The sequence below is a fragment of the Mauremys reevesii genome, linkage group 1, assembly GCF_016161935.1.
Source record: "Mauremys reevesii isolate NIE-2019 linkage group 1, ASM1616193v1, whole genome shotgun sequence".
NCBI lineage: Eukaryota > Metazoa > Chordata > Testudines > Geoemydidae > Mauremys > Mauremys reevesii.
Genome location: NC_052623.1, coordinates 311085686 through 311099572, shown reverse-complemented (window position 1 = coordinate 311099572; position 13887 = coordinate 311085686). Strand labels below are relative to the sequence as shown.

The following is a 13887-nucleotide window of genomic DNA, read 5'->3' as shown; positions in this document are numbered from 1 at the left end:
GGGTGGGACCTGTTCCAGGCAGGGACGCGGGGGGGCGGGGGGAGACCCACGGGGGCCAGGGCCCGATCCAGGCAGGGCCGGGGGAGAGACCCAGCTCCAAATATTGCTGGAGCAGGGCACCCAGCCCTGAATATTCCTGGAGCCCGGGCACCGCACACATATATAACCTGCCACCCATGGTATTGTGAGCTCCCTGGAAGAAAACACCACCCATAGCCAAGGGTGATCAGCTCCTATTGTCTAGCCTAAAGAAAACCCTTGAGTCATCAGTTTACCCATAAACAAATCTAGTGTTCTCCCTTGAACCACTGTTGTTTCTCTACAAAAAACCCCACCTATGTTCAAGTAAGTGTTCTGATGCATGGACCCAAACTCTGCATCAATTCCACTGGGACTCCATCTCCTGACTGATCGTGCTCAGGGCTCTGCCTGTCTCCAGCACTCAGGACCCTGAGCTACCACCATCACCTGAGAACCGCGACCAGTTCAAGCCTCCTTCTCTCTGTTTTCTTTTCTACCTCAGGTATTAACCTTTAATAATGTAACTGTTATGTTTGTTTAGCCCTCCTTGTGTAGTTATCACTATTATTCAATAAATATCTTTTATGGTTAAGCTGGTTGCTTCTTTCTCTCTCTCTCTCTCGTTCTAAACTTTACTCCTTTGTGTTTTTAGTTTCCCCATTTACTCTGCAGCAACACTTCTTTTACCTAAGCTATAGATCTCTGTAGCACCCAAAAATACTGTGGAGTTTGCTCATCAAGTGGGTTACTACCTGTTCAATTGTAATGTGAAAGTGGGGATACGGTCGTACTGAACCTGTGGCATATAAGGGTGGCAGCTTGAAAGTGCTGCTTGACTCAGCCCATTGAGTACAGGGACATATAAGGGGGTAAGCGTGAGAGTGGTGTGTGTGTGTGTGTGTGTGTGTGTGTGTGTGTGTGTGTGTGTGTGTGTGTGTGTGTGTGTGAAAGTGTAATTCTGGGGCTGGAGGAACTCAGCCCTGGGAGACCTAGGTCCTGCAGGATAGTTCCACTGGGAGGGGACTTGCAGAAGGGAGCTCCATATGAACACACAAGTGACACAAGTGGTACATTAATAGAATTACAGAACCCCCCTCTCCCCAGAAAAGTAACTCTAATAAATGAGCATACCCCAAAGGAATGGGCACATCTGGTAACAAGGGACCAGTATGAAGGGGGCTCCATGCAAATACAGGCTGAATGCACTTTTTAATACATTTATCATTAGTTATCAGGGAACACTTAAGTTACCCGAACCTCACTTTTGCAATCTCTACACAGATGGACCCTGATCTATGGAGTGTCCTCCACAGGATCTGTAGTGGGGAAATATGGTGCCACAAAGGTCAGTACAGGAAGAAGGATATCCACATATTGATCCTGGGGGGAAAGTTCCCCCAAAGAGATGCCATTAGGACTTCTTATTGGCTGGGGCTTCTGATGACACAGCTACTAGGAAAGAAATTAGGAACAAGTGCAAAGAAAAAGGCAACCCATAATGGAATAATGGTTAGGGTCTCTTCTTAGCAAAGAGTAAAGCAATAATAAGAAAGTTAGCTTATCCTAACTTCAGCCATAATAAAAATAAGTCATTTACTTCTCCTTGCAGTTGCCATGTGCACTAGTACTTACCTATCATAGAAATCATCCATTTTAGGACTATGGAAATCTTCTACATCAAAGAAATTTTTACTAGTTTTGTCCAGTTTATAAGCCTATTGAGAAGGAAAAAAATGTAGCTGTTGATAGATCATCAATAAATAAAAGTCTAATACAACAATCAGTGATATTTTGGGAGACGTGAGCAAGTTTGTATGGGCTGGGAAGCTAAGAGAATTAGGATTTCAAAAATCATTATTGGTTTTGATGTATTTATTTGGGGACGTGGATGGCTTGAGGAATCAGTCACAGGAAATTGGGCCAGTCTAGATTGCCAGTCAAGGCTGTCTTTAGGCATAGGCAGCATATGCGACTGCGTAGGTAGGGTGACCAGACGTCCCGATTTTATCGGGACTGTCCCGATATTTGCTTGTTTGTCCCGCGTCCCGACCGATGTTCGGTCGGGACACTGGACAAACAAGCAATTTTGCCCTCTGATCCGGTGCATAGACGGAGCCCGGAGGGGCTTTCACCCCCCACTTCCCCCGACCATCCCCCACCTTCCCCCATTGGACCCCTCCCCAACTCTCCGCCCTGGCCCCGCCTCTTCCCCAAGCACGCGGCATTCCTCCTCCCTCCCAGGTTTGCTCACGGGCCATGGCCAGGGCTGGGAGAGCAGCATGGAGGCTGCTCCAGCCCTGCAGCCTGCAGGGCAGTGCGGAGCAGGCAAGGCCTGGGTGGAGACATGCGTGGGGTGGACACGCTCCTGCCAGGAGGGGCCGGGCCCGGCTGCCTGGTTCGCCCCCTGTCCGGGGGGGTCCCCAAGCTCCCTGCAGCCGGAGCGGGGCTGCCCGGGGCGAGTGTCCCGGGCGGGACAGAGTGGAGCAGCCTCTGCTGTGGGGCTGGTGCAATGAAGCCCAGGAGCGGCTGGGCCGGGAGCTGCAAGAGGGGCCCGGAGCGTGGCTCGGCTGCACAGCTCGGAGTCAAGGCTGGGCCCAGGAATGAGGGGATGGGGGAGCTGGGAGTGTATCGGGGGTCAGAGCCGAGAGTTGGGTGGAGACGGGGCTGTGCCACTGCCGCCTGGTGGCGGGGGGCGCTCCAGCTTTTTTTTTTTTTCTCCCCCCCCCCGCGTCCCGATATTTCATGTTTGTCATCTGGTCACCCTATGCGTAGGGCACCTGAAAATTTGGGGCACCACTGGATCTTAATGTCCACCCTCCCGACTCTTCTGATCCCTGTTTTGACCCTTTCTGAAGGCTCCCACAGATAGCTGCTGCAGCCTGGTGACTCTTACTCTGGAGGGGATCTAGTAACTTAAAAGTTAAAAAGCCTTCCAGCCTGCTAGAACTATTAGCACAACATTGAACTGTTAAAGAGCCATTCAAGTGGTAATAAAGCCATTTAATAGGCATTTGCCAACGCCCAGGTATATACTGTCAGTTTCTGAATTTACTGACAAAAACAGTTGTGCATTACTGTAATATTTACTCAGAACATGTTAGTCTACAGGACCTTAGTTTAAAATTTGCTTTAAAAATATTTCATTAGTGAGTTGGTGAAGATTAGAAAATCACATTTCTAAAAAATCCTTGCATAGATTTTTAGATGCACAATCATCTTCAGCCTTAAATGCTTGGATCTTCAGACATAGTTTTTTAAATAAATCATTCAAAAGACCACCCTTATCCAAAATACATATTTTAATTTTAGGTTTCAGAGTAGTAGCCGTGTTAGTTTGTATTCGCAAAAAGAACAGGAGTACTTGTGGCACCTTAGAGACATACCAACTGTAAGAGTCCAATCAATTGAGATGAGCTATCATCAGCAGGAGAAAAAAAACCTTTGACGTGATAATTGAGATGACCCATAGAAGGTGTGAGGAGAATTTAACATAGGAAAATATATTCAATTAGTTAACTTAGGTTTAAACAGAGACTGGGAATGGTTGGGTCATTACACTAATTGAATCTATTTCCCTATGTTAAGTTCTCCTCACATCTTCTATGGGTCATCTCGATTATCACTTCAAAGGATTTTTTTCTCCTGCTGATGATAGCTCATCTCCATTGATTGGACTCTTACAGTTGGTATGCATACTTCCACCTTTTCATGTTCTCTTTATGTATAACTATCTTCTGTGTGTTCCATTCTATGCATCCGAAGAAGTGAGTTGTAGCCCACGAAAGCTTATGCTGAAATAAATCGGTTAGTCTCTAAGGTGCCACAAGTACTCTTGTTCTTTTTGCGGATACAGACTAACACGGCTCCTACTCTGAAACCTAAAATTAAAATGTGTATTTTAGATAAGGGTGGTCTTTTGAATGATTTATTTAAAAAACTATATGTCTGAAGCTCCAAGCATTTAAGGCTGAAGATGATTGTGCATCTAAAAATCTACTAAAATTACTATAGTAATTAAAATTAAAATGAACAGGAGTACTTGTGGCACCTTAGAGACTAACAGATTTATTTCAGCATAAGCTTTCGTGGGCTACAGCTCACTTCTTCGGATGCATAGAATGGAACACACAGACTAATAAATCTGTTAGGCTTTGGCTACACTTGCAGATTTGCAGCGCTGCAGCAGGGTGTGAAAAAACACCCTCTCCAGCGCTGCAAATTGCGGCGCTGCAAAGCGCCAGTGTGGTCAAAGCCCCAGCGCTGGGAGCACGGCTCCCAGCGCTGTACGCTAATCCCCACAGGGAGGTGGAGTACGGACAGCGCTGGGAGAGCTCTCTCCCAGCGCTGGCGCTCCGACCACACTCGCACTTCAAAGCGCTGCCGCGGGAGTGCTCCCGCGGCAGCGCTGTGCAGCGCTAAGTGTAGCCAAAGCCTTAGTCTCTAAGGTGCCACAAGTACTCCTGTTCATTTTAATTTTAAATTACTTTAGTAAAAAAAACTTGCTTCCAAAGTCTTCCTGTCCTTTCTGTCCATCCTTTTCTCTCTTCAACCCCCCACCCCCGCTCTCCCAGCTGAAGAGAGCCCTTAAATGGACAACACCCCTTTCCTTCCAGATAGCTGGACAAATGAGTTTCCCTTTCTTTACTTCTGACTACCTGATGAACTAGTTTTAAGAGAACCCTCCAGCAAAATCAGTACCAAGTAAGATATAAAATCCTTTGTTATGCCTAAAATCTTTGAAAACATATTTTTTTAAAGTTGGTGAAATTTCATAAACATGTCTATTGTTATGGCGATCACACAAAGTAAATTCATGTTCCCTTTTTCTAAAAGCAATGAACATTGTTATGAACACACTAAACCTCTGTAACTGATTAATTTACAATAATGTCTTTGTTTCAGTGAGTTAAATATGAAGTAATCTGGAATGATTACTTCATGAAGGTTTAAGAGTACATTTAAAATATAAAATCAGCATAGAAATACTGATTAAGAAAATGTAAAACAGAGAAGAGCTGCATCATGTGTTCCATAATATTTAATGTTGTATTCAGCAAGACAGCTGACTCGCCCTTCCTACAAAGTTTTTGCAAATAAATCTCTGACAAACTTCAGGGCATATCAAAAAACCTGTGACTGACATTTTTTATTCCCAAGTTTAGTGCTTTTAATTAGGTACCTTCTGCAAGTCCAGTCTTCACCATCTGGCATGCCGTGGAAAACATGCTCCATTTTATTTAGAAAGAAATTGCAGAAGAGTGTTTTTTTCAAATGTCACTTGCTTCATTTGGGTTCAGGGATTTGGCTGGAAGGGGGTGAGCAGGGTGCGGGGAGGGAAAAGAGGAGGGAGACAGTGGGGAAAGGCAGGGCCTGGGCAGAGTGGGGTGGGGCATGGGGCGGAGCAGGATTGGAGTATGGGTGAGGCCACAGGCAGAAGAGGAGGGTCGGGGAGCTAGCCTCCCCAGGCGGCAGCTTCACCCACTGCCCATGACAGCACGTAAGAGCGGATTGGCCCCTGCAACCCAGCGTGCCCTGCAATCTCCTTAGACAGGGGCCATATTCACAAAGCCAAATGCACCGGCCCTGCGCATTCGGCATGAGGGAGAGGATACGGCAGTCTCTGCGGGGAACTGTGAATCTCCGCCGCCATGAAGCGGGCTGGGAGGCACATTATCCTTTGCTGCCTCATCCCTCCCCCACCCCCCGGGCTGTGAGCCCGGACTGCCATCGGGCATAGGGGCACCCATTTAAGAATACTGCATAGGGCCCCATAAATCCTAAGGATGGCCCTGTTGCCAGTTATGATGCAGCCCATGTCAGTAGTGACTAGAAGTTGTTTCCATGTGAAGGCTGTTTGGTGGCCTGTGGAGATCAAGTGATAGCCTCTATCCACACAAATGCCCACTATAAATTGGCACTTTTGGGCAGCCTCCGCAGAGGCACCAAGGATTAGTAAACACGGAGACTGAACTATCCTTTCTTTCCCAGACGTGACCCCTCCAGGGCAAAGTTGAAACACATTGACATGGCAGTTTCAGGAAACTTGCACTACTGTCATCTATGTTGCATCTGTTCGGTGGAATAATGGGGGACTGCATTCCCCACGGCTGATAATCCAGCTCTATACTCACACAAAACATTTAAAACAAGTGTTCATTTAGTGTTACTAACTGTACACTAATTACTACAGTATTTAGCACACGTTCTTATAGTGCAAACAGCAGTCTTGCAAGATTACAAGAACTCCAGCAAATGAATCTGAAACACCTGAATTGTAAGAATTCGGTGATTAGACGTGTCATACACAGATTTTATACACTTTCTTCCTCTCACAAACAATTTGTCAAATATTTACAAACATAGAAGAATAAAAGAGAAACTGTTTTGTTCTACAGGAAGACAGAGATGTTAAACTTCAGATGGTGATGGTTTAGGCTCTAATCCAACAAAGCACATAAGTACGTGCTCAATTTAAAGCACATGGTTAATCACATTGAAATCAGTGGGATCACTTGTGCTTAAAATTCAAGCACATGCTTTAGAGCTTTGCTCACTCAGGGCCTTACTTTGGGGTCCTACTATCAAGCCCGTTTTAGCAAAATTCCTTGGAACCACATGTTCAAATCCCATCCAGCAGAGTGACCTCAGCCATTCAGGTTCCCAAGAGAGAGAAACTGAATTTCATGCAGTTTGTTGTGTCTGGGTTGTACTGGTGACTTAAAAAACTGAGATCTTGTTTGCTCTGCATGAATGTTAAAGAACCAGTGGTACTTTTTGTAATGGCAGGGATTTATCCTGCTGTCGGGCAGCATGCTTTCTCATGATTCTAAAAACTATTTAAAATCACTTATGCATATAGCAAAGGACGTAGAACCTTTGATAAGTCTGTGCGCTAAACTTGGGTACAGTTTTCAAAACTGTCTAAGTGACATAACCCTGGTCTACACTAGAGTTAGGTCGATGCAAGGCAGCTTACGTTGACCTAACTCAAAATATCACTCCCACCTATGTAACTCGTCTGCTACACCAACTTAACTCCACCTCAGTGAGAGATGTAGCACTTAGATTGTTGTAGTTAGGTCGACACAATGTCAGTGTAGACACTGTGTTACTTAGGTCAACTTTAGTGGCCTCCAGGAAGTGTCCAGCAATGCCCCACCTTGACTGCTCTGGTCACTGTTTTGAACTCTGCTGTCAAGAGGCCAGATACAAAGATACATGCTCTCCCATTTAAAGACCTACAAATTCTGAAATTCCATTTCCTGTTTGCCCGGTGTGGAGAGCTCACCTAGCAACTGCCCAGCTGACCATGCCAGCTCCATGCTGCAGACACGCTCCTGCGTGGAGTACCCAGAAGGTGTTGGATCTCCTGGATCTCTGGGGAGAAGAGGCTGTGCAGGCACAGCTTCAATCTAGCTGTAGAAAAGTTGGTATCACCCAGCAGATTGCTCAGGGCAGGGAGGAGAAAGGATTCAACAGGAACCTGTAACAGTGCCACATGAAAGCCAAGGAGCTGCAGCAGGTGTACCAGAAGGCAAGGGAGGCTAACACTTGCTCTGGTGCAGAACCGCAGACATGCCACTTTTACAAAGAGCCGCATGCCATCCTTTGCAGAGACCACCCCCACCCCCCACCCCAAGCCCCATGGATACTTCGGGGGAGCAGGAGTCACAGCCCCCCGGGAACAGTGATGAGGAGGCGGCATATGGGGGACTGTAGTGGGGCGGCTCCCCTACTCCAGCAGAAAAAGGGTTAAAGTCAGCCCTGGGAGAAGGTTGTGCACTGAAAGTAAATGTAGACTATAATTTCTCATTTGGGAAGTGAAAGGGATGGCAGCCCTAAGGGAAAAGATAACAGCTTGGCTCTTCGTGTTAAATAGCTGTCTGCAAGCCTCAAACTGCTGAATGAGCTTTAGGGTAGGGTAGGGTAGGGAAGGCTGTGCCTCTCAAACAGCCTGGCCCTGCCCCCTATCTGACCCCCACCCACTTCCTGCCCCCCGACCGCCCCCTCAGAATCCCCGACCCATCCTGCTCCTTGTCCCCTGGGACTCCACCCGCCACGAATGCCCCCTGTACCCTGACTGCCCCAACCCCATCCACCCCCGGCCGAGTCCTGACAGACCCCCAGAATACCCACAATCCAACTCCCCCGTTCCCCATCCCCTGACACCCCCCCAAAAAACCTCTACCCCGACTGTCCCCGGGACTCCCTGCCCCTTATCCAACTTCCGCGGCCCCCTTTCCATGCCGCTTACCCCTGCCACCCCCCTCTCCCGGAGCCTCAGTGTGCCATGTCCAGGAGCAGCCCTGGACAGTGCTGTGGCAGCGTGGCTTCGGTGGGACCTGAGCTCCCACCGCAGCCCTGCCCCCTTACCACGCGGCTCTGAGCGGGAGGAGCTCAGGTCCTGCTTGAGCCATGCCGCTACAGCGCTGTCCAGGGCCGCGGCGCGCTGAGGTACCGGGGGATGAGGGAAGGTGGAGGGGGGGGAGCCTCTGATGTTCTCGTGGGGGCCCCTGCAGGGCCTGGGGCAAATTGCCACCCACCCCCACCCACACGGCGGCTCTGGCTAAAATAACCATTACCTGCGGAAAACAGTACCAGTATTCAGTTCAATTGCCCTATAAGCATATACTCGTGCCCATGAGCTATTCTCCACCCCCTTATTGTTCAACCTCACTCCACCACCACCACCCCAGCTGTAACTACCATTGCTGGGACTGCTAGCATGCTCTATGAATCCCAACAAGAAGTGAAAATGTGCTGCTTGCAATTGTGTGGGTGAAGGGGAGTGAGTTCAGTATACTAAGATTCCATTTATCTTGTGAATAGTAACTCTATGCATTGTATCTTTTGCAACCAGAAATGTGGGCTTGAGGGTCTCGTCGTCCACCATGGCGGAGCAACTCAGCCAGATAAGGAGGAGAAGGAAGAGGATGGCGGAGGACACATTCAAAGATATCTTGCAAGCCTCTGCTGCTTCAAATACCAAGCACAGGGCTTGGAGGATCACCCATGCAGACAGCAGGGGCAGGGATAAAGCAGAAAGGAGAGAGACATGTAGCAGGAGATACTACCACATCTCAAGGAGCAAACAGATATGTTGCAGACTCCTGATAGCCTTCAGCTTCAACAGACCCATACTCACCTCCCTCTGAAGCCTATTCCATGTGGTGTGTATGGCCACTACACTACCCCAACCATTCCACCCCAGAGGAGAGTACAGGCAATCACAACTGCACATACACTTACCTATGAAAGACGCAGCTGGTGTATGTGTATGGGAAATAAAAATGACTGTTCTTTCCCCTGTATTTATAAAGTTCCATTCAGCTATGAATGTGTCTGTTTGCATAGGTTTGGAATAAAAGTCTATTTATGGAAACTTAATTCATCTTATTAGCTCACAATGTATGCTGACTAGGGCTGACATCATTCACAGATAATAGCAACAGGTGCATTTGCAATGTTATAATGCCAGGCACAGCCCACTACAGCAACACATATTACCATAACTCACTATTAAAATGGTCTTTTAAATCCTCTGTGAGCCGAATAGCTTCATGTTAACCCTTCCTCTAACCCTGGTATCCAGCTGCTTAAAATCAGCAGACAGCCTCGCAGAAATCTCCTCCCTGGCAGAAATTCTTCTCCCTTTGCTTCACAGATATTATGAAGGACACAGCAGGCAGCTATAGCACTGGGAATTTTTTTTCCACTGAGGTTCAATTTCATAAGTAGACAGTGCCAGCGGCCACTCAAACAGCTAAGGGCATATTCAACTGTCATAACGTATCTGCTGAGCCTGCAGTTGAAGTGTTCCCTAGTGCTATCAAGGTGGCTGGTGTATCTTCATGAGCCACAGAAGTAAGGGGTAGGCTAGGTCTCCCGGGATCACTATTGGCATTTCAACATTCCCCCATGGTAATACTCAGTCTGGAAAGGAAGTCCTGCTTGCAGCTTTCTGAATAGAGCTGTGTTCCTAAAGATGCATGTGTCATGTACCTTCTCTGACCAGCCCACATCGATGTTGGGAAAAAATCCCCGGTGATCCACCTGTGCTTGCAATACCATAGAAAAGTAGCCATTTCTGTTGATGTACTTTAAGGCAAGGTGGTCAGGTGCCAAAATAGGGATATGCATGCCAGCTATTGCCCCACCAGACTTTAAGAACCCCATTGCTGCAAAACCATCCACTATGTCCTGCACATTGCCCAGAGTCACAGTCCTTCAAAGCAGGAGGTGATTAATGGCCCTGCACACTTGCATCACAGTAATTTCCATTGTGGATTTCCCAACTCCAAATTGCTACTGATTAGTTGGGAATCAATGTGGCATTGCAAGCTTCTACACAGCAATCAGCCCTCGCTTCTCCACTGTCAATGCAGATCTCGTTCTGGTGTTGCTGAGCTGGAAGGCTGGGACGAGCTCCGCACACTGATCAAGGAATATGGCCTCATGCATCCAGAAGTTTTGCAGCCACTGCTGGTCATCACATACGTGCAAATAAATGCAATCCCACTAGTCAGAGCTTGTTTCTCAGGCTCAGAACCGGCTCTCCACTGTCTGCAGCTGCTCTGTGAATGCTGTCAACAATTTTGAATTGTTTCTATGTTCCACAGCAATCTAGCCTCCAAGGAATCATCATGTTCCTCACAGGTCCTCTGGGTAGCTCTGCAAATTCTGCAGGATCAGGCACCCTGTGCTCACAACGCTCATCACAATAGTGCAGAGCTATGCAGGCTCCAACATTTCTCAGAGAGATGGGTTTCCAGGGCTTTTGAAAAGAGGCATGAAACATTATGGGATGGAGAACACTGCATTATGGGAGTTGAAATCATGTTCCCAGTCACCCCTACATGACTCGTTTGCCCACGAGGCATTGCAAAATCTTCCCAAAACACCCTGCACTAGATGGTGGGAAGTTGCACAGTGGGATAGCTACCACGATACACTGCTCGCTGCATCGATACAAGTGCTGCTAGCGAGGATGTGCACTGCCGACGCAAGGAGTGTAGTGCAGACATGCAACAGTGATATAATTACTGCTGCGGCTGTATATTGACATACTTAGGTCAACATAATTTTGTACTGTAGACAAGCTCTTTGGGAGACCAAGTGGGTGAGGTAATATCTTTTATTGGACCAACTTCTGTGGGTGAGAGAGACTAGCTTTCAAGATAGAGCTCGTCATCAATTCTGGGAAACGTAGCAAGGCCAGGTCTACACTACAGACTCATATTGGTATAACTACGTTGCTCAGGGGTGTGAAAAATCCACACAACTGAGCAGGATAGTTATATCAACCTAACCCATTGATGTAGCTACCACCTCTCATAGAGGTAGATTAACTATGCCAATGGGAGAAGCTCTCCCGTCAGCATAGGAACATCTTTACTTAAGCACTACAGCGGCACAGTTGCAACAGTGCAGCTGCGCCGATGCAGTGTTATAAATGTAGACCTGCTTTAGGGCTGCAGCAGCATTGCTGTAGCACTTCCATGAAGATGCTACCTATGCCACTTCTCCCATCGGCATAGGTAATCCACCTCCCCAAGAGGCAGCCACTGTGTCAATGGGAGAAGCCCTCCCGTCAACACAGCGCTGTCTTCACCGAGATTTAGGTTGGCATAACTGTGTCGCTCAGGAGTGTGGGAAATTATTTAACATAAGTAGTTAACACATTTCCAGCGAACATTCAAGATGAAGTGACCTGTTAGCACCCCTCCAGTCATAGGGAGGAAAGGAAGGGTGTGGGGAAGCAGCTGGGGGCATTGTTAGTGGGTTAGAGACTGATTTGTGGCTTATTACAACAAACTAACAACACCCCAGCTGCTTCCCCTGCCCCCCTTCTTTTCCTCCCTATGACTGAAGAGGTGTAAATGGGCCACTTTACCTCTACTTATGTTAAACAATCTGTTCCACCTTGTATTTAGCTGCGACACTCTGAGGCTTGGTCTACACTAGCAACTTACATCAGTATAACTACGTCACTCAGGGGTGTGGAAAATCAACACTCTTGTGTCACTCAGGCCTGATCTACACTGGGGGGGGGAGGAGAGAGGGTGTCGATGTAAGATATGCAACTTCAGCTACGGGAATACCAGTGGCATTTCGGCAGCGACGCCTCTGGATGACGCTGCTTCTCGGTGGCATTTCAGTGGATGCTCATCCGCCGGACAGTACGTGGGCACACATAGATGCCCCGGCGGGCACCATGGTGCCTGCAGGCACTGCTTTAGGGACCACTGGTATAGCCTGTCTAGACCCTTCAGGAAATGGCTAACCATCAGGTTGGCGAAGACAGAACGCCCAGCTGCTCCTGGGTGGAACGCACAGATGGCTGCCCGGTGTACCTTGATGGATGATGCCACTAGGCCCTGCTGTTTTAAGTGCAGTAGGTAGTCTAGGATAAGCGGTATGGATGCCTGCATTGGAGGAGCGTGACTGAGTGCACCAGATTGCAAACCTTTTCCACTTGGCCAGGTAGGTAGCCCTGATGGAAGGTTTCCTGCTACCAAGACAGACTTCCCTAACAGACTCAGAGCACACGAGCTCCATAGGGTTTAGCCATGAAGCTTCCAAGGCGTGAGGTGAAGAGACTCGAGATCAGGATGGTGAAGGTGACCATGGTCTTGGGTGATCAGGTCCGGGACCAGGGGCACTGCGATTGGGGCATCCATTGACAGCTCCAGGAGCATGGTGTACCAGTGCTGGCAAGGCCATGCCAATGCTACCAGTATGACTGCCACCTTGTCCCTGCAGATCTTGGGCAGAAGCTTGTGGATGAGTGGAAATGGTGGGAACGCATACCACAGGTGGTCTGTCCAGGGGAGGAGAAACATATCTGAACGGGAGCCCGGACCGTGATTCTGGAAGGAGCAGAACTGAGGGCACTTTCTGTTGCTCCTTGTGGCAAACAGGTCAATTAGGGGAACTCCCCACCTCCGGAAAATGCTGTGTATCACATCCAAATGGATGGACCATTCGTGATTGTGGAAGAATCTGCTGAGATAGTCTGCCAACTCCTTCTGAGACCCTGGGAGGTACGATACTTCCAGGTGAATAGAGTGGGCTATGCAGAAGCCCCACAGCTTGAGGGCTTCCTGACATAGGGGAGAGGAACAAGCCCCATCCTGCTTATGTATGTAAAACATTGCAGCTGTGTTGTCCATCATGACCCCCATGCAATTGGGCTTGGAAGGTTTGGCATGCCTGTCGGCCCTCAACTCCTTGACGCTGATGTGGAGTGACAGCTTGTCCTGCAATCAGAGACCTTTCATCTGTAGTTTTCCCTGGTGAGTGCCCCATCCCAGCGCTGACACATCTGTTACCAGAGACAGAGAGGGCTGGGGCTTGTTGCAAGGGACTCTCTGAGCCACCAGTGTAGAGGCTCGATAACCTGCACCAGAAGGGTGACCGTGCCCTGGATGGTAGGCCGACACCAGCCAAGCTTGGAGAGGCCTGAGCCTCAGCCTCGTGTGCTGTACCACATATCTACATGCTGCCATGTGGCCGAGGAGCCTCAAGCAGCCCCTTGTCTTGGTAGTAGGGTTCCATCTGAGGCTTTGTATGATGTCCGTCATTGCCCAGAAACGAGCCTCCAGCAGGGATGCCCTGGCCTGGCCTGAGTCCAACACCGCTCCTATAAACTCTACCCTCTGTGTCAGGGATAGAGTTAATTTGTGCTTGTTGAGTAGGAGACCCAACCTATCAAAAGTGCACCTCACAAAGCTGACTTGTGCCTCCACTTGGTCCCTGGAACACCCCCTGCACAGCCAGTCGTCAAGGTACGGGTATGCCTGCACCTGCCTCCGGTGGAGGAAGGCAGCCACAACCGACGTACACTTGGTGAATACTCATGGTGCC

The 13887-nt window shown here is 48.5% G+C and overlaps 1 protein-coding gene across 3 annotated transcripts in view; it reads right to left on the bottom strand.

Annotated features, from left to right (window-relative positions):
• LOC120395903 overlaps positions 1 to 13887 on the bottom strand; it is an 89870-nt gene that overhangs the window by 39091 nt on the left and 36892 nt on the right. For all 3 annotated transcript variants that reach the window (XM_039520710.1, XM_039520709.1, XM_039520711.1), the window contains exon 7: positions 1654 to 1736. In XM_039520710.1, coding sequence (XP_039376644.1) covers positions 1654 to 1736 — 83 coding nt within the window. The remainder of the gene's footprint in view (positions 1 to 1653; positions 1737 to 13887) is intronic.